The sequence below is a fragment of the Cucurbita pepo genome, chromosome 1 (assembly GCF_057944985.1).
Source record: "Cucurbita pepo subsp. pepo isolate OVF chromosome 1, ASM5794498v1, whole genome shotgun sequence".
NCBI lineage: Eukaryota > Viridiplantae > Streptophyta > Magnoliopsida > Cucurbitales > Cucurbitaceae > Cucurbita > Cucurbita pepo.
Genome location: NC_141798.1, coordinates 8,084,917 through 8,103,376, shown reverse-complemented (window position 1 = coordinate 8,103,376; position 18,460 = coordinate 8,084,917). Strand labels below are relative to the sequence as shown.

Sequence of the window (18,460 nt, the reverse complement as noted above, 5' to 3'; positions counted from 1 at the left end):
ATTTTATTTTATTTTAAAATAATAATTTTTTGAAATAATACCGGATTAAAACAATACCTTCTGTCAAATTTATTTTTTTTATAAACTAAAAAACATCTTAAAATTTATTAAACTTTTGACTTTTTAATTTCCTTGAAAATTATTCGGGAGAGTTAAAAAGACCAATTTATTAAATTTTACTGTTTCTATGATTGGACCACGAGAGTTAAAGACCAACTTATTAAATTTTACTGTTTCTATGATTGAACTACTGATAATAAAAGTGAACCTTAGATAAAAATATCACTAATGACGTGACTAAGACTAGACAAAAAAAAAAAAAATATACTTTTATTAATAGTTAATATTTTCCTAAAAATCTACTTAAAAATATCTAATTAAATTAATTAAAAAATATCTACTTAAAAAGTTACCTTCAATAATAAAATAACAAACGATATATAATAATAGAGAAAAGTTACACAAAACGAGCCATCCTTTTGGCTATTTCTCGTCATAGTAGGGCAACACAGGAGAAGCCATTTTCATTTATCACATCAAACTCAATTGTCCCAATGGTAGCCAACAATTTTGAATTGCCATTAATTGATGCCTGATTCGCTTGCCTTAACTTGCCATCACTTGTCAGATGAGGTCCTATGTTCTAAGAATTGGAGGGACCATACATCAAACAATTAATATATTTAATTTTAAAAGTTTATATTTATTTAGATACATCACCATAATTAAATATTTTGAACATAACTCGAGATATAAATATATTAGTAAAGTTATCTGAAACATATTATTAAAATTTAATAATTATTTAAAAAAAAAATAGTGCATTTTAGTTATTATTGTGAATGTATATAGAATTTATTGTTTTTTACGCTGGCTCTATATTACATCCAATAATAGATAATTAGGTGGTAAAATTATTTGTAAAGACATCATTCAAATTCAATTTTCGTAAATATAAATAAAATAAATAAAATCTATTATTTTTTAAATTAACTTTACATTATATCCAATAATAGATGGTCTTAATCTTTTGTTCCCATTTTTACATAAAATCTATTATTTCCAATTTTTGTTGAATCATTATTGTCCAAAACGGCAAGATTTTTCGATGGAACCAACATTTTAGCACTTAACTCTTGATTATTGTATTGAAACCCTCTTCCCGAGTCCAACCCTCGGTATCCCAAGAGATTTAAATCAACTAGATTTATTTGGCAAATCAGCGTTTATGAGCTTAAAATATAAATCCCTTCTGCAGTCAATGCTCAATCAATGGCGATACCGGCTGCAGATACTATAAAACAATCAAATCACCTCGCCACGTTTGTTGAACCCTGTAGAAATTTGAACTTTTACCCCAAAATCTGCTCTGTTTCGAGCTGGCTCATGATACCCATTTAGCTTTCTTTCCATAACGCGATCGAATCGAGCAAAATCTGAAGAAATCCCGGGTTTTCCATATTACCCATATGAAATTTTTGAATGACGAGAGGTTTTAGAAGACGAAATTTGTGTTCAAGGCCCATAGATCATCTCCGATTCCAGGCATCGGCGGACGGTGCTCCGAAATCGGGATTCCTCAGAGATATGAAGGTGAAGGAGATCTTTACTTATTTGCTTATAGGTCTTCCGTTGGTCGTTTTTGTTGGTTTGGTGTTCAGGAATCCGGCGGCGGATCTGTCATTGGGTTTTGCTGAAGCCAGAGCATTGCAAAGAGTGGTCACTAATGGCAGTTCTGAGAGTTCAGGTTAGTATTTTCATGTGATGGGTACTCATAAAACTTCGACAGATGTCTGATTTCTTAGCTATAGATCCTGCCATAGTTTCAGTGATTCATGTCCCTGATTTGTAGTTGCTGGGCCTCTGAAAAGTTTTTGGACTGTTCTTATTAGCTCTGTAGTCTTCGTTGTTGTTATGAGTATCATTATTAAACCTCTTTTGGTTGCTTCTGCACGTTGATGCACAGAGAAGATAGCAGGAGCTTCTGATATATTTACATCTTCTAGCCATTGGGAACCCTTTTAGATCTTGTAAAATTGTTAGTAGATGCACAGAGAAGATTTGTGCATTCAACTTCCTATCTGATATCACAGGACAGGAAACAAAAAGAGTGGAATCTATGCATTTTGAATGATTCAAGTCTATTATGAATTCTAGTGTTCATTCATTTTTGTCCATGTTTTTGAATTTATAGGTTCAGAAAACGGTTTCTCTAGACTTTCCAATAGAGACAAGCTTATTGGAGGCCTTCTCATTCCTGGATTTGATGAAGGATCATGCTTGAGTAGATATCAATCCAGTTTATATCGAAGAACTTCGACCCACAGACCGTCTCCGTACCTCATCTCGAAGCTTAGAGACTACGAAGCGCTTCATCGACGATGTGGTCCGCATACAAAACCATATGATGAAGCAGTAGAGCAGCTCAGATCTGGCAGTAGTGTTAGTTTGACAGAGTGTAAATATGTTGTGTGGATGTCTTATAGTGGCTTGGGAAATAAGATACTCACTTTGGCTTCTGCATTTCTCTATGCCGTTCTTACCGATCGTGTCTTGCTTGTCGATCCGGGGAAGGATATGGCTGATCTATTTTGTGAGCCCTTCCCAGAAAAAACTTGGCTGCTACCAAATGACTTCCCCTTGATGGATCAATTCAGCAACTTTAATCAGAAATCTCCTAATTGTCATGGATATATGCTTAAGACGAACACGCTAAACGAATCGACAGAAGCGCTCCCATCCTATCTATACCTACATTTGGTTCATGATTATGATGATCATGACAAGCTTTTCTTCTGTGATCAAGAACAGGCTCTTTTAAGTAGGGTCCCTTGGCTGATACTCAAGACAGATAACTACTTTGTTCCATCGCTCTTCCTGATCCCGTCTTTCGAGCACGAACTGAGTAACTTATTCCCCCAAAAAGACAACGTGTTTCATCATCTGGGTCGATATCTTTTCCACCCGTCGAATCACGTTTGGGGACTGATTACAAGATACTACGACGCATATCTATCAAGTGCAGATGAATTGATAGGAATTCAAGTAAGAGTGTTCGAGATTGGATCGGGACCATTCGAACATATAATGGATCAGATTTTAAGCTGTACTCTTCAGGAGAAGATACTTCCCGACGTAGACAAGGAAGGCTTCTCTTCGGTTCCCTTGGAACGCCCAAGAGTGAAAGCGGTTTTGATGACATCCTTGAGTTCTGGATACTATGAAAAATTGAGAACCTTGTACTGGGAGTACCCAACCACAACGGGAGAGGTCATTGCAGTTCACCAGCCAAGCTACGAAATGTATCAGCAGACTGAGAAGAAGGCTCACAACAGGAAAGCATGGGCAGAAATGTACCTTCTGAGTATGAGCGATGTATTGGTGACCAGTGCATGGTCGACGTTCGGGTATGTGGCTCAAGGACTCGGGGGATCGAAGCCATGGATTCTTTACAAGGCGGAGAACATGACCACGCCCGATCCAGCGTGTCGTAGGGCGATGTCAATGGAGCCTTGCTTTCATGCTCCTCCGTTCTATGATTGCAAGGCAAAGAAAGGAATAGATACTGGTGTAGTTGTTCCACATGTAAGACATTGTGAAGACATGAGCTGGGGTCTTAAGGTTGTTAACCATCAGGATTTATAACATCACTGACTTGTAATATGATTTGTCTTGATCTGTTTTCTTTTTCCTTCTAATACATGTAGTTGCATTTAAGCTTAGACTTAATATGGAATTAATGAATAGAATGATGTTTTTTCTTTTCTATTTTTGTGCAAAGGAGAGATTTCACACCTTAGTAAGTCTTATTGGTCAACAAAAATAACGTATGTCTCTCTTTATCCGTCCGCAACAATTTATGCTTAAACCTTTGATATAAACTAGACCGAATGAGTAGTTTTTTAGCCACCCAGTTCGGTTTCTATCGTTTCTAATAGCGTGTATCTCCACCTAATTCGGTTTCTATCGTTTCTAATAGCGTGCATCTCTACTTAGAAGGTAGGTTAAAGCCTTTCTAACCAAATAAAAAATTGGAATTCAAGAAAACAAGACCTATAAGAGCGTCAACGGCCAGAGATATCACTAAACCACTGGTATGGACTAAACCACTAAACCACTGGTATGGGATGTCAGATCACAGATATCACTAAAACACATTGGGATCAGAGATATCACTAAACCACATTGGGATCGGGATGTCAGATTAGAGATATCACTAAACCACATTGGGATCGGGATGTCAGATTAGAGATATCACTAAACCACACTGGGATGGGATGTCAAATCACAGATATCACTAAACGATCAGAGATATTATTAAACCACATTGGGGATATCACTAAACCTCGTTGGAATGAGATGTCAGATCACACATATCACATATCACTAAACCATACTGGGATGGGATAGAATGTCAGATATTCTTCTAGAATCCGGGTAGATATTTTTACAGAATTCCAGTCCAGCCTACTTGACAAATATAAACATTTTTAAATGATAATAATTGAAAGAAAAAAAAAATTTGACTTTTGGGAAATAGTATGGTATGGGATACTGGATGGAATGTCAGATATTTTTAGAATCCGGGTAGATATTTTTACAGAATTCTAGTCCAGCACAAATATAAACTTTTTTATTCTTTAACTAATTTTGGCAAATGATATAAATTTTTTATTGTAGTTTCTCTAATTCTATTATTGTTGTTTAGTATGCATTTTATTTTTAAACGATAATAATTGAAAGAAATTTTTTTTTTTTTGACTTTTGGAAAATCTAAGATTATTTTAAATTGATTTTTTAGGTTTTAGTTGGTAGGTTAATTTTGTTGGAGTAATCGACTCAAAACAGCTACAAAATTTACCCTGATTATATAATGTTGTGTAAATACCGAAATTGCCCCTACACAACACAATTCTCAGCCCTAGATCATTTTTCTCTAGACTGGCTCATCTTCCTCTCACCATTGAAGCCTCTTCGTAGGACTCTTTCAGCTCCGGCCGTTCCCTCTCGTTCTAGTGATCATTTCGTTGGTTTCGCAGGTATTTATTAGTTTTGTTCGTGTTTGAGTTTTGAACTTGTGGTTTCCTCATTGATTGTGATCTGTCTGCATTCTTCTGAAATTTCGAACTAGGTTTTCAACTTGTTTATGTAATTTTGACTTGTGGTTTCGATTTTTGTTTCGTTTTGAACTGGGGTTTCAATTTGTTCTGTAATTTATTTATTGATTAGGTTGCCAGTGGTGGTTGTTTGTCTCTCTCACTTTTGGTGTGGTGGTGTGTTGCTGGAGTTTTCCGGCAGTAATTGTGTATCTTTGGTGTGGTGGTGTGTTGTTTTTTGTGCTTTTGGTATGGTGTTGTGTGCTTGGCGTTTGCCGCCATAGTCTGTTGTTTGTGCTTTTGGTGTGGTGGCGTGTTAATGTTTGTTTGCCGGCGTAGTGATAATTTTTGTGCCTTGTGATTTACTTCCAGCAAGATTGGAGGTTTGGTTGTTTGTGGTTTAAGAACGTAATTGATTGTTGTGGCTGAAGACCGCAATTGATTGTACAGCGTTGGTGCAATGAGTATTTGGGAGTTCATTAGGCGTTTAGGCATGTGTGTGGTGTTATTTGAAGTCATTGCAAGAGTAGCGTTTGATTGGTGTTTTGCGTCTGATTATTGGCAGTTAGCCCATTAGTCATATCAGTTGCCATTTAGTGAGCGGGGAGGCAATGCAGTGAGGCAGGCAGGCAATGCATTGTGTTTAAAATTGTGGTGGTGTACCTTTCGGAGTGAGGAGGAATGTGAGTTCCGACTGTTTTTGTAGTTGTGACAAATGAAAGAGGGGGTGTACATGACCTTTGAGTTATCCTCGTATGTGAAGCTGTGTAGTTTTCCGATTTGATTTTGATCTTGTTGTATATTTGAAAATTCTTGTTGGCATATCGTTAGTTGGAAGTTTTGGCAACCATTATATTTTCAGGGAGCTTCTCTTTGGTTGTCATTGATTCATTATTAAGTAGATTGTTTTCTGGCTTGTGATCAGATCAATAATCTTGCTTCTCTTTTTACTATTGGTTCTGATTTTCGGTTTTAGTTTTTTCCTTTTCTTTTCTAGTCTACTGTCTGTTTTACTTTTCACAAAATTCCACCTATTCACACCCATTTATTTATTTACTCGACATGTAGGTTCACTTGAATTTTGTTTATGCCCCTCAACCCTTTCTTGTGCAAACATTAAAACTTCACCCCCTAGCCTGCTATAATTTTACAAGAAACTCATACCACAATTGATTTTAAATTAGGCCTTATGACGATGATGAAGATTTACTCCCTTCAAGTGATGAAAGAAGCGAGTTGTGTTATTGAAGGGAGTGAAACCTCTTAGCATGGGAAAGAGAGATGAAAAAGGAGTGGGAGAAAATTGCATAACTTCTTGTATCTCGATAATGTTTTTAGTATATAGTTCCTGTCATTCTGATTTGTTAGTTACAACCCTGATACCCATGGAGTGGTTTTGCTTTGTTGTAATATTTTATTTCTTATGGGTTTCTAATTTTTTATTGTATCCAGTAGATCATTGGATTGAATCGCAGTCCAAAGGAGGAGCCATGTCCTTCATGAAAGGAGACTTGCTAACTAGGACTAGAAAGCTCGTCAAGGGCTTGGCCAAAGCAGAACCTATTTGGCTCAAAGCCATGGAACAGTCAGTTCTTCTATTCTCCACTCCTCGTACTTTTGCCTTTTTAAAAGTATTTCATTTTCTAGGATCCTGAAAATGTTCAATTTTTTGTTCTAGCTTGTCAAAATAAATTTGACGATCTTTTGGTCTTATCTTCAAATTTCTTTTTCCTTAGATTTGTGTAACTTTTTGGGATACTATTGGATTCAAGTTTCTCAATTTATCATGTCTATGACATCTTTTTTGGTGAAATATTTCACAGCAGTTTTCTTTTCATTGAATTAAATGATTTTAAACTGCTTATTGAGATAAATTTCTTTGGAAGGACTGAAAGTTTTTGATTTTTTTTCCTGTTGTTTCCTGCTCATGGGTTGAGCATATTGCTTGGTAGCAATGGATGCATAAAAAGTTGCGCTTCCAGTTAGCTTCCAATTGCTTGAAACAATTATCTTATCCATTACACTCTTGTTCAGGGCGCCACCTCCTACATTTCCTCGAATAGATGGAACAATCAAGACAATCACTCTTCCTGAGGATGTATATGTAAAAAAGTTCTTCCAGAAACATCCAGATTCAAAATACGAAGATGCGATCAAGTATGATGCCTCTCTTATATATGTAGTTTATCACATTTTACTCCATCATACATGTTTGAAATGAGGGATTGATTCCATTGTTCGAGAGCTACTTTTCTGCCTTGAAGTAAAATTAGATTCTCAGGTTTTTAGATTCTTGTGGAACTTCTATCTTAAGGGTTTGGAGTGCACATGACGTAGAAAACTCTTGTTGGATATTCATGAATTAAAATTCCATATGCCTACTGCTGAGGCTTGCCATGGGTTGTTGTATGTCTGTCTGGGTCGTGCATTTAACCAATGTTTAACTATAATGAGGAATTTCAAGCAATGTTAATTCTTCTGAAGGCCTATCATAATTGTAGTGAAGCCACTTCTTACGGCTACTTCCTGTTAAAATGGTATATCTGTTGGCTTCTAGAATCAATCACTAGAGACATGCTTGGCTTAAAATAGATCAGCTGATAAAAAATGTTCCCGATGACACTTGCATTTTGGGAAGGATGGTGAATTGAGTTTGTCATTTGTCGTGCATGCTCTCAGAATTTGCCTTCTTCTTTGGGATAGAATCTCTAAAAGACATCAGCATTGCTAAAATAGATGGTTCAATTGAAGCATACATATATATATGTATGTATGTGTAGAGTTTAATCTTGCATGGATGAAATCCTGATATGGAAGGATGGAAAAAAACAGAGAAAAAAAGAGAGAAAGTTCCTAACTAGTTGCCTTTTGTTTCTACAGGTTCTGTAGTTTCGATCCTCCTCCAGCCCGAATATTCGGCCTGCGAGTGCTTGAACTGAAGGAACAGGGTGTCAGTGAGGAGGAAGCCATGGCAGTAGCCAATGTAAGGATTGTGGGTTCTTTTATTTGTTTCCTTCTCTTGAATCTCTTCATTTTGTGAATAACGTCTTTTGTCGTTCAGATGGAATACCGGGCAGAGAAAAAGGCGAAAAAGAAGGCTTACTCCCGCTTGAAGCAAATTGCACGTCTTCAAGGGAAGAAACCTCCTCCTAACCCGTATCCAAGTGCTATTAAGGAGATACAAGCCGAGGAAAGGAAATTCGTGCGAGATCGTTTCTTCAACCCCAAGATTAAAGAGATCGCTCAAAGGTTGAAGGAGGAGAGAGCAGCTGAAATGCAGGACAGAATGAGAGGCAGTGGCTGGTCATGAAGAGTTGTTTAATTTATAGGACTTCCATCCTCCCATCTTTCTTCTCGCTCTGCTCTGGAAACTAGCTTTTGCAATAATTTTGGCAATTGGCTAAATAGGGAACGACACATTTTTTTAGATTCAAGTGACTACTACATCTGAAGCATTGGATCAAGCATGTTAAAGGATTTTTCTTTCGATGTTATTCGGGTTTTGGATTAATAATAGAACGATTCAAAAGCATAAAGATTTTGCAAAAACTAGTTCTGCTCATTACAAAGCAAATCAATATCACACCCAGTCACCCTTTATTTGCTTTGGCACAAAAGACACAATGCCAACAAGTTCATAGCAATTATTAACTAGAAGGATGAAATCCCAGCAAGTTTGCGAAACTTCTCATAAGACACCCAGAAGACAAATTGCCAAGGACCAAGCCTTGCCCAAGTAGGAAAGAATCCCTTCCACAGAGCTCTCAATCCTTCAATTTTAACCGTCTTCACGAGACAATCATACGCGCCGTTGTACATGGTCGTTCCTTCCTTGCTAGCAGCTTGATTCATCATTCTTGTCTTCACAACATCAGCTGGACAACTCAGGGCAGTTGCAGACAGACCAGACATTACAGAAGCTAAGGTGTGGCCAAAAATATTATCCCCAGCTATTTGATTCCGAATAACAAAACGCTTTGCATGATCATAACAGGCTAATTCTCCCATGTTCACCAAAAATGCTCTTTGAACATTTGGGACAACCCCTTTCCAAAGCCCCATAATCCCTTCTCCACGCACTATTTTAGTAAAGGCGTCGAGAGGACCTGAGTATCTGGGTTGCAGACCTTGGCTCATTAGACGGCCATCAGCTTGCATCCTCACCTTAACAAGATCAGCAGGGCTTGCCACTACCTGTGGTACTAATGGTATACACAAATATATTGATATTTAGTAAAGGATATCAATAAAATATTAAGTTTTCAGTAATCTATATGCTTAAACTTTGAATTTAGTGGTAGTTTAATGTGGTATTAGAGCAAAAAGTTCATGCACTTGATTAGTTTAGATACAGCACAAGGCGTACAGACAGTTTAGACAGTGCCTGTGATTTTCAGTCCATCCCAGATTCTAAAATTTGAAGCACTGAAAGAATTCTTTATCATCAATCAATTCCAACATGTTACAATTCAGAGGATCAGACATTTCATGAACTGTTAGTAACTCGATTAGCTAAATTTCTTCACATTGCAGTTCATTGGCAAATCCAAGTCTCTAAAATGTGCAATATCGTTAATCAGAGCCCTAGTAAAATGATAATATGGAAAATTGGAACCTGAGCAATGGAGCCGGAGATTCCACCGACAAGGGCCTTGGCAGGAAGGGAAACAGAGCCGCCATCGGACGCAAGGAAGAGGGATCGTAGGTGCTCGTATCCAACAATTCGTATGGGCGTATAGAAGAGGTGCCGGAGAATCGCGGGAGACAGGCCCTTGTAGAGGCCAAAAGGACCTTGGTCCTTTACGATGGCTGAAGCCACTCGGAAGGCATTTGTGGAACGAGAGGAGGAAGCAGACTCGCCGTGGAGCTGAAGCATGGTCTTAGTGAGGTCTATGGGGAAGGTGGTGGATTCGGCCACCATGGCGGCGAGGGCGGTGAGCAACATTTTGGTGTTGGGATTGTGGCGTCCATGTTCTTCGCTTGTCTTCATCGATCAGTCCCCGAAACCCTATTCCAACTCCAGAATCCCAGATCCCACAGTAAGAGAGATTCGTGTATAATTGTGGGTAATTCTATTAATTTTTTATGCCCATCGCAATGGATCAAAATGGGGTGGATGTTTAACTCATAGTTATTCTATATTGAATTATTGTTCTTTCATTCTAGCGATAATTGTGTTCGAGGTTTCAAAATTACCTTAAAAGAGTACTCTTAAGAGTGGATAAGGGGCATTTATAAGTTTTCTTATAAGTCAACTAATGATCATATAAGTACCAATTGATTAAGAAAGATTTGCCCCCTGTTAGTATCAGACGTCTAGTAGGGAGAGGTTTCCATCGCACCTCACGATTTTTTAAAATGTGTTTACTAAGGTATCCCCACACCCTTATAAGGATGTGAGTGTCTCCCGTTAGTATCAAGTGTCTAGTAGGGAGAGCTTTCCATCGTGCCTCACAGTTTTTTAAAACGTGTGCACTAAAGTTTCCACACCTTTATAAGAAATGTGAGTGCCCCCTCTCTAACCAATCTCACAATCCAAGGCCCAACGAGGAACCAATCTTACAATCCACTCTCCTTTGGGGGCCAGCGTCCTTATTAGCACACTGCCTTGTGTCTGACTCTGATACTATTTGTAATATCTCAAACTCACTGTTAGTAAATATTGTGATCTTTGGGCTTTCTATTTAGACTTTCCATTTCGGCTTCCCCTCAATGTTTTAAAATGGGTCTGCTAAAGAGAGGGGGAGAGATTTTCATAGTTTTGTAATAAATGTTTCGTTTTCCTCTCCCACACATAACGGAAATGTAATGATATAATTAAGTTTAAAATCTAATATTGATTCAATTATTCTTCATAATTAATGAGTGGCTTTGTATTTTTCTCAAATATTTTTAGGGATTTATATATCATAATGTATATATTAAGTTTATTCAAGATATATAAATTAAAATTAAAAAAATTATATTTATCTTTAGGCGAGTTCTATTAAGGAAAAGAACAGTTAACTAAATAGGATTAGCGCCTAAAATCGTAATTACTGAATTAATGTCGATAATGAACGGTCCCAACATAACCGTTGGTCCGTTAAACTTTTTAAAAGCATTCGAGTCCAAATTGAAGAGAGAGAGGGAAAGAGATTCGCTATATGACCGTTACAATCCCACAATTCAAATTTTCCCCAAAAATTACAACGATCGAAAGAGAAGAAAACAACCGTTTTTACTTTTCAACTCGGCTTCGAAAATGGCTATGGAGGACCAAGAGCTCAAGGACCAAGAAATGGCGGAAGCAGAGATGCAACTTCTCAGATCCAGAGCCACAGAGCTCCTTCTCAGAGAAGAATGGAACGATGCCGTTTACACCTACTCCCAATTCATCACGCTCTGCAGAAACCAAACGGCGGCTACAGATCACCATCTTCCGAAGCTTCAGAAATCTCTTTGTTTAGCGCTCTGTAACAGAGCGGAAGCTCGATCTAAGCTCAGAAATTTCGAAGAAGCCTTGAAGGATTGCGATGAAGCTTTGAAAATCGAGTGCACCCACTTCAAAACTCTGCTCTGTAAAGGTAAAATTCTTTTGAATCTCAACAGGTACTCTTCGGCATTGGAATGCTTCAAAAAAGCTCTGGTTGATCCACAGGTAAGTGGGAGCTCTGAAAATCTTAATGGGTATCTTGAAAAATGTAAGAAGTTCGAACATTTGTCCAAGACTGGAGCTTTTGATATATCTGATTGGATTCTAAATGGGTTTAGTGGGAAACCCCCAGAATTGGCTGAATTCATCGGTCCAGTGCAGATTAGAAGATCTGGGATCAGTGGACGTGGGCTTTTTGCGACGAAGAATGTAGATTCTGGGACGTTGCTGCTAGTCACCAAAGCAATCGCCATTGAAAGAGGGATTTTGCCAGAAAATTGCGACGAAAATGCTCAATTGGTAATGTGGAAGAATTTCGTTGATAAAGTCACCGATTCTGCCATAAAAAGCACCAAAACAAAGAATCTGATTGGTTTACTTTCGACTGGTGAAGCGGAGGACGATCTCGATGTTCCTGAGATGAATGTCTTCAAGCCAGAAACAGAGGATCAGACTAGATCCACAGAAATGAGTAAAATCCTCAGTGTTTTGGACATCAACGCGCTAGTTGAAGATGCAGCTTCCGCGAAAGTTCTAGGCAAAAACAGCGATTACTATGGAGTTGGGCTGTGGGTTTTAGCGTCATTCATCAACCATTCATGTAGTCCGAATGCGAGACGCTTACACATTGGAGATCACATCATGGTGCACGCATCTAGAGACATAAAAACAGGGGAAGAGATCACATTCGCATATTTCGATCCCCTCTCGCCATGGAAAGACCGAAAGAGAATGTCGGAGACATGGGGTTTCAATTGCAAATGCAAAAGGTGCAGATTCGAAGAACAAATGAGCAAGAAAGAAGAGATAAAAGAGATTGAAATGGGAGGAGGAAGTGAAAGGGGCAGGGGCATTGAAACAGGGGCTGCAATTTACAAGTTGGAAGAAGGAATGAGGCGATGGATGGTGAGGGGAAAAGAGAAGGGGTACTTGAGGGCATCATTTTGGGAGTCATATTTTGAAGTGTTCAGTTCGGAGAAGGCAATGAAGAAATGGGGAAGGAGAATTCAAGGAATGGAAATGGTGGTGGAGAGCGTAGTAGACGCAGTGGGGAGTGATGATAGAGTGGTGAAGACGATGGTGGAAAGGTTGAAGAGAAATGGTAATGGTGGTGGGGCTTTGGAAATGGAAAGGGTTTTGAAATTGGGGCGAGGGGTTTATGGGAAGGTGATGAAGAAACAGGCTTTGAGGTCACTTCTTGAGCTTGTTGGCAGCCATGAATATGCTTACTAGCTTCTGTACCTATCACTCTGTTTTTTTCTTTTTTTGTGTTCTTCTCTGTTTTGTTCTTCCCATATGCTTCTGATTTGTGAAGCCTTTTTTGTTCTCTAATTGTCTGAATTGCTTCCTCAAATTAAGAGCAAACGGCCCTTAAAGGTAATTTGGAACGAAGCATTTCTTACAAGAGTGTGTAAACGTTTCCACCGCTAGCAGATATTGTTCTTTTTAGGCTTTTCCTTGAGAGGGAGAGGGAACGAAGTATTTCTTATGAGAGTGTGTAAACGTTTCCGCTAGCAGATATTGTTCTCTTTGGGCTTTTCCTTTCGGGCTTCCCCTCAAGGTTTTATGAGAGTGTGTAAACGTTTCCGCTAGTAGATATTATTCTCTTTGGGCTTTTCCTTTCGGGCTTCTCCTCAAGGTTTTAAAATGCGTCTACCAGGGGAAGGTTTCCACACCCTCTTATAAAGGGTGATTTGTTCTCCTCCCCAACCAATGTGGGACATCACAATCCATCCTCCTTCAGGACCCAGCGTCCTCGCTGGCACTCGTTCCTTTATCCAATCGATGTGGGACCGCTCCCAAGTCCACCCCCTTTGGGGCCTAGTGTCCTTACTGGCACATTGTCTCATGTCTACACTCCTTAGGGGAACAGCGAGAAGGCTGGCACATCGTCCAATGTCTGGCTCTGATACCATTTGTAATGACCCAAATCCACCGCTAGCAGATATTGTCCTCTTTGGGCTTTCCCTTCAAGGCTTTAAAATGCATCTATTAGGGGAAGGTTTCCACACCTTTCATAAAGGGTGATTTGTTCTCCTCCCCAACCAATGTGGAACATCACAGTTTGACTATTACAAATGGTATTAGAGCCAAACACCATATCAGTTGGAGAGGGCGGTGTGCCAAGGAGAACTCTAGCCCCAAGGAAGTGGATTGCGAGATCCCATATTAGTTGGAGAGGGCGATGTGCCAAGGAGAACTCTAACCCCAAGGAAGTGGATGGTAAAATCCCATATCAGTTGGAGAGGGCGTGTGCCAAGTAGGACACTAACCCCAAGGAAGTGGATTGTGAGATCCCATATCAGTTGGAGAGGGCAATGTGCCAAGGAGGACGCTAACCCCAAGGAAGTTGATTGTGAGATCCCATACCAGTTGGAGAGGGCAGTGCCAAGGAGAACGCTAACCCCAAGGAAGTGGATTGTGAGATCTCATATCAGTTGGAAAGGGCAGTGTGCTAGTGAAGACATTTTAAGGCCCTAAAAAATGGTGGATTGTGATTGGAGAGTGGAACGAAGCACATTCCAACAAGGATACTAACCCTAAAATATGGATTATGAGATTTCACATCAATTCAATTCAAGAGAATGGTGTGCCAACGAGGATGTTGGGCCTTCAAAGGGGTGAATATGATGTGGAAATTAGCTCAAATTTGGACCGTTATAATAAATGAATTAGCTCAAATTGCAAATGAGAAGTGCAATTCTGTTAAAATAAAATGATTATTGAATCCAACAAAACAAGTAATGTCATCCACCAAATTATTGGATTATAATATGTTGTCACAATCTTAATGTCATTTCTAATTTTGTCACGTTGTATTCTTTATAAATAAAATTTATTTAACAGTTTATCCACAATCTACAGCAGCCACACGTAAAGTTTATCTCATCGCATTTATCGTCCCCATTTTCCATATTTTAAATAACTCTCTATACCCAAAATACTATTTCTTAAATAAAATAATAAAACTGACTTCCTAATTTTAAAAGTATTATTTTTCAATTTGATTTAAAAAAATTAAAAAAAATTTATACCCATGTAAACCTTATGAATTAATAATTTTAAAATCAAATAAATTGATTTTTTTTTTCCAGAAAAATTAAATTACATAAGACCAACTATTTAGTAAAGCGCCTTTAATTATTCTCCCATCGTAATTGGTAGAAAAAAGAATTCCACGTCAGATAAACAATATGGAATCCTCACTGATCCCAATGCCACGCGTCCATGTGTGGTGTCGTGTTGCGCAGAAAATTAAATATTAAGAATATAAAATTTGTCGACGTGGATGGCTGACTTGGTTGGATAACAACCAGAAGCAATCAATCTTCTCCGCCTAATTCGCTTCATTTTAGTGCTTATCCTAATCTCTAATCTCCAAGGTTAAGGGACACGAGGCCAACTCCTGCTACACGTGGCACCTTCTAATCGTCTATTTCTTCACCAATCCCTAATCAGCCGAAAAACGAATCACCTAATCACAACTCTCTCTCTTTCTCTCTCTATCCTACGTGGGCCCTATTCTCCTTTGTCCTTCATGAAACTTCCTTAAATATCCCGACGACATCATCATCTTCAAAATAAAAATAAAAATAAAATTTAATATTCCATTAGAACATCCCATAATGTTCCAATAATTTTTTTTTTTTTTTTTGTCGTTTTCTTAAAGAGGTACCATAACTTCTTCAAATTGGCTAGTGTCATTTTTTTGAAAAACGAAAAAAAGTCATCAATCATACTCATCTGAAAAATTGACCAAAAAACCGCTCGAAACTATGGACGTAAAATTTTATTCTTTATTCCATTATAAACATCTTTTACTAATAAAAACATAGCTTCGATCTAAATATCTTAAAATACTCAAGTTAGAAGGAATTGCTATGAGATCATGCTCGTCTCTTAATAAAGTGAGACTTGTAATCACGAATCTCCATAATGGTATGATATTGTCAATTTTAAGGATAAACTCTCGTCACGTATTACCGTCAGCCTCATGGTTTTAAAACGTGTTTTATTCTCTCTCCAACCAATGTGAGATCTCACAATCTACCTCTTTTGTGGGCCAGCGTCCTCGCTAGCACACCACCTTGTGTCTAACTCTGTACCATTTGTAAGAGTCTAAGCCCATCTCTAGCAAATATTGTCTATTTTGGCTTGTTATGTATCGTTGTCGGCCTCACAATTTTAAAACACGTCTACTAGAATGAGGTTTCCACACTCTTGTAAAGAATGTTTCGTTCTCCTCTCGAACATGGGATCTCACATAAACCCATGATCATCCTCGATACGGGACTCCTCCCAACAATCCTAAACAAGACTAACATTTTTTTATAGGAAGATGGTGAAATTTGAAGTCTAAAAACGATGGATTGGGAGAGAATAGAAAAGAAGGGTGTGGAGGAATGAAGAAAGTCCCAAATGTCAAATAATCAATGGGAGAAGAAGATAGAACAAGTGTGAAAGATAAGACCACCAGATGGTTTAAAAATGGCATCTTTTATTAATATTCGGATAAGATTATGATATCCATAAAGTAAAAAAGAAAATTTAAAAATTAAAAAAAAAAAAAAAAAAAAAAAAAAAAAAAAAAGAAAAAGAAAAAAGAATTATGGGAATGGGAACTTGAAAGCTTGTTGGTTGGGGTGAGAGAATGAGCTTCCTTCTAGGAAAGCCGCCAACAAAGGAAGATGAAGTCAAACAACAGACCAATCAGAAGCTGCCACTCCCACAAAACGACCAAACCCACCAAACATAAAACCCTCATTCATCTCCTTTCCAACATTTCTAAAACCTCCATTTCTTCCTCTGCTTGCCTTATCCTAATTCATTCCTCCCCTTCTTCTTCTTCTTCTTCTTCTTCTTCTTCTCTGTTTACTGTTTCATTGGCTGTTTGAATCCCAAAATCACTCCACAAATGAAGGAGAAAGGCTGCAGCGACCTCCCCCCTGGCTTCAGATTTCACCCAACTGACGAGGAATTGATCATGTTTTACCTCAAAAACCAAGCCACTTCCAAGCCATGTCCTGTCTCCATAATCCCCGAAGTTGATATCTACAAGTTCGATCCTTGGGATTTGCCTGGTTACTTTCCACACCCTTCCCTTATATTTTTATGTTATTTTGCTCATCTACTCATCTTTTAAATCAACTCTTGCAGAGAAGGCTGATTCAGGTGAAAATGAGTGGTACTTCTTCAGCCCAAGAGACCGAAAGTACCCGAACGGGGTTCGCCCCAATCGTGCCGCGGTATCCGGGTACTGGAAGGCGACTGGAACGGACAAGGCGATATACAGCGCATCGAAGTATGTCGGAGTGAAGAAAGCTTTGGTTTTTTACAAAGGGAAGCCGCCAAAAGGCGTGAAGACGGATTGGATCATGCATGAGTATCGTTTGATTGAATCAAACAAGCGATCAGTCAAACAATCAGGGTCCATGAGGGTAAGTGTTTCAAGAATCTCTTTTGGAAATTTGTTGAAAATCAGACACTAACATTAATGGGGTGGTGTTTGTTTTGTGGGTGTTTCAGCTGGATGATTGGGTTCTATGTAGAATCTACAAGAAGAGGCATTCAAACAAGGGGTTATCAGAGGAAAAAACAGAGGAATTAGCAGCACAAAACGAGGTAGGAGAAGGCAATGGACAACAAATGATGAAGTTTCCAAGGACTTTTTCGATAACCCATCTCTTGGATTTGGATTATTTGGGCCCCATTTCTCAGCTGTTCAATGATAACTCAAGTGCTAACCCAACTCTTGGGTTTCAAAGCACTGCAGCCCATACAAACGTCGGCAAAGTAGAGCAAGGAGCAACGCCATTCGACTACTCCTCTGCTACCACAGATTTTAACCAAGCCTTCTTCCTCAATCCTGCTTACGATTGGAATGGCTTGAGCCGCTGAAACAAGAACAAACAACAAACAACAAACAACAAAACAAAACAAAAAACAAAAAAGCTCCCAAAATCAAACCCATCAAAGCAATAGATCCAATTAGTTCAGGAAAAAAAATTGTGAATACTGTTTGTTTAAAGCCACAGTTTCCATATAGATTGAATGTCAAGATATTCCGAGTAATTTGTTGTTTAAAGCTTTTATTAGTTCAATCAGTCGGACTCGAACCTCTGACCTCTTACATTGAGAGCATACGAATTGGAATGTGTATTAGAATCATTAATTTGAGAAAGGATAAAGATTCGGAAGCTGTATACAATTAAATTAGGGTATGGCTGCTATCAAGAATATGTGGTTTTGTTTTTATTTGTGTACGCCAATTCTTACACGAAACCCATCGGCATTCGACATGGTGTTGCTTATCCCAAACGACAAGTCGGCTAACAACAAAGAGACAGATAATCATAATTTTTTTTTTTTTTTTTTTTTTTTTTAATTTTAAAAAAGGTCAAAGAGGCGCGTGGAAAGCAACGAAGAACAAACTTGTATGAAAAATGGGATTTTTATTTTTATTTTTTTAACTTTATAAAAAAAGTTGAAAATATAGAGGGAATAATACATCATAAGGTTGAATGGAATTAGTCACTTAATTATTAAATTATTGACTAATCATCGCCTAAACTACTGGAATTTGAGTTTTATTTTTTTAAAATATTCTAAACTATGGGCTAAGTTAAGGAAACATGATTTAGCTTATTGGTTAGTTTATTAATTTATTGGTGGATGACACGAGCCACCATCATATCTTAATATTTTATTTTATTTAATTATTTTGGAAGAA

General features: G+C 38.1%; 5 protein-coding genes across 9 annotated transcripts; 4 read left to right on the top strand and 1 right to left on the bottom strand.

Moving 5' to 3' along the window:
• Positions 1-1,167: 1,167 nt before the first annotated feature.
• Positions 1,168-3,795, top strand: LOC111781906 (galactoside 2-alpha-L-fucosyltransferase). The gene is made up of 2 exons (XM_023662643.2): positions 1,168-1,747; positions 2,195-3,795. The coding sequence occupies exons 1-2, from the start codon at positions 1,483-1,485 to the stop codon at positions 3,643-3,645; spliced, it is 1,716 nt and encodes a 571-aa protein (XP_023518411.2). The 5' UTR covers positions 1,168-1,482; the 3' UTR covers positions 3,646-3,795.
• Positions 3,796-4,880: 1,085 nt separating this feature from the next.
• LOC111778212 (uncharacterized) lies at positions 4,881-8,632 on the top strand. Of its 4 annotated transcripts, none has more exons than XM_023657923.2 (6): positions 4,913-5,039; positions 5,662-5,779; positions 6,552-6,681; positions 7,131-7,253; positions 7,977-8,079; positions 8,158-8,632. In XM_023657923.2, the coding sequence occupies exons 3-6, from the start codon at positions 6,587-6,589 to the stop codon at positions 8,404-8,406; spliced, it is 570 nt and encodes a 189-aa protein (XP_023513691.1). In that variant the 5' UTR covers positions 4,913-5,039; positions 5,662-5,779; positions 6,552-6,586; the 3' UTR covers positions 8,407-8,632. The 4 variants fall into 4 exon arrangements, with proteins under 4 accessions (XP_023513675.1, XP_023513683.1, XP_023513691.1 ...); XM_023657931.2 differs by having other exon boundaries at positions 6,549-6,681; XM_023657907.2 differs by lacking the exon at positions 5,662-5,779 and having other exon boundaries at positions 4,881-5,039.
• A 33-nt stretch (positions 8,633-8,665) lies between these two features.
• On the bottom strand, positions 8,666-10,203 carry UCP3 (Mitochondrial substrate carrier family protein). 2 transcript variants are annotated; one of them, XM_023657894.2, is made up of 2 exons: positions 9,712-10,203; positions 8,666-9,290 (listed from the first exon to the last, which is right to left on the bottom strand). In XM_023657894.2, exons 1-2 carry the CDS (start codon positions 10,084-10,086, stop codon positions 8,748-8,750), a joined length of 918 nt encoding a protein of 305 aa, XP_023513662.2. In that variant the 5' UTR covers positions 10,087-10,203; the 3' UTR covers positions 8,666-8,747. The 2 variants fall into 2 exon arrangements, 1 of the variants encoding a protein (XP_023513662.2); XR_015411889.1 differs by having other exon boundaries at positions 9,153-9,298; positions 9,712-9,853.
• A 1,020-nt stretch (positions 10,204-11,223) lies between these two features.
• SDG35 (SET domain protein 35) lies at positions 11,224-13,062 on the top strand. The gene has a single exon (XM_023672880.2). It carries the CDS (start codon positions 11,341-11,343, stop codon positions 12,961-12,963), a length of 1,623 nt encoding a protein of 540 aa, XP_023528648.2. The 5' UTR covers positions 11,224-11,340; the 3' UTR covers positions 12,964-13,062.
• Positions 13,063-16,516: 3,454 nt separating this feature from the next.
• On the top strand, positions 16,517-17,985 carry LOC111786302 (NAC domain-containing protein 1). The gene is made up of 3 exons (XM_023666643.2): positions 16,517-16,811; positions 16,888-17,168; positions 17,257-17,985. Exons 1-3 carry the CDS (start codon positions 16,646-16,648, stop codon positions 17,626-17,628), a joined length of 819 nt encoding a protein of 272 aa, XP_023522411.1. The 5' UTR covers positions 16,517-16,645; the 3' UTR covers positions 17,629-17,985.
• The last annotated feature ends 475 nt before the right edge of the window (positions 17,986-18,460 follow it).

What these genes read in the sequence shown, in the direction of transcription:
- SDG35 (XM_023672880.2), top strand. Translation starts at nt 11,341, where the DNA reads ATGGCTATGGAGGACCAAGAGCTCAAGGACCAAGAAATGGCGGAAGCA.
- LOC111778212 (XM_023657907.2), top strand. Translation starts at nt 6,587, where the DNA reads ATGTCCTTCATGAAAGGAGACTTGCTAACTAGGACTAGAAAGCTCGTC. An exon ending in TGGCTCAAAGCCATGGAACA is followed by an intron (nt 6,682 to 7,130) that starts GTCAGTTCTTCT and finishes ACTCTTGTTCAG; the next exon opens with GGCGCCACCTCCTACATTTC. An exon ending in AAATACGAAGATGCGATCAA is followed by an intron (nt 7,254 to 7,976) that starts GTATGATGCCTC and finishes TTGTTTCTACAG; the next exon opens with GTTCTGTAGTTTCGATCCTC.
- LOC111781906 (XM_023662643.2), top strand. Translation starts at nt 1,483, where the DNA reads ATGACGAGAGGTTTTAGAAGACGAAATTTGTGTTCAAGGCCCATAGAT. An exon ending in TGGCAGTTCTGAGAGTTCAG is followed by an intron (nt 1,748 to 2,194) that starts GTTAGTATTTTC and finishes TTGAATTTATAG; the next exon opens with GTTCAGAAAACGGTTTCTCT.
- LOC111786302 (XM_023666643.2), top strand. Translation starts at nt 16,646, where the DNA reads ATGAAGGAGAAAGGCTGCAGCGACCTCCCCCCTGGCTTCAGATTTCAC. An exon ending in CGATCCTTGGGATTTGCCTG is followed by an intron (nt 16,812 to 16,887) that starts GTTACTTTCCAC and finishes CAACTCTTGCAG; the next exon opens with AGAAGGCTGATTCAGGTGAA. An exon ending in AACAATCAGGGTCCATGAGG is followed by an intron (nt 17,169 to 17,256) that starts GTAAGTGTTTCA and finishes TGGGTGTTTCAG; the next exon opens with CTGGATGATTGGGTTCTATG.
- UCP3 (XM_023657894.2), bottom strand. Translation starts at nt 10,086, where the DNA reads ATGAAGACAAGCGAAGAACATGGACGCCACAATCCCAACACCAAAATG. An exon ending in TCTCCGGCTCCATTGCTCAG is followed by an intron (nt 9,291 to 9,711) that starts GTTCCAATTTTC and finishes TTAGTACCACAG; the next exon opens with GTAGTGGCAAGCCCTGCTGA.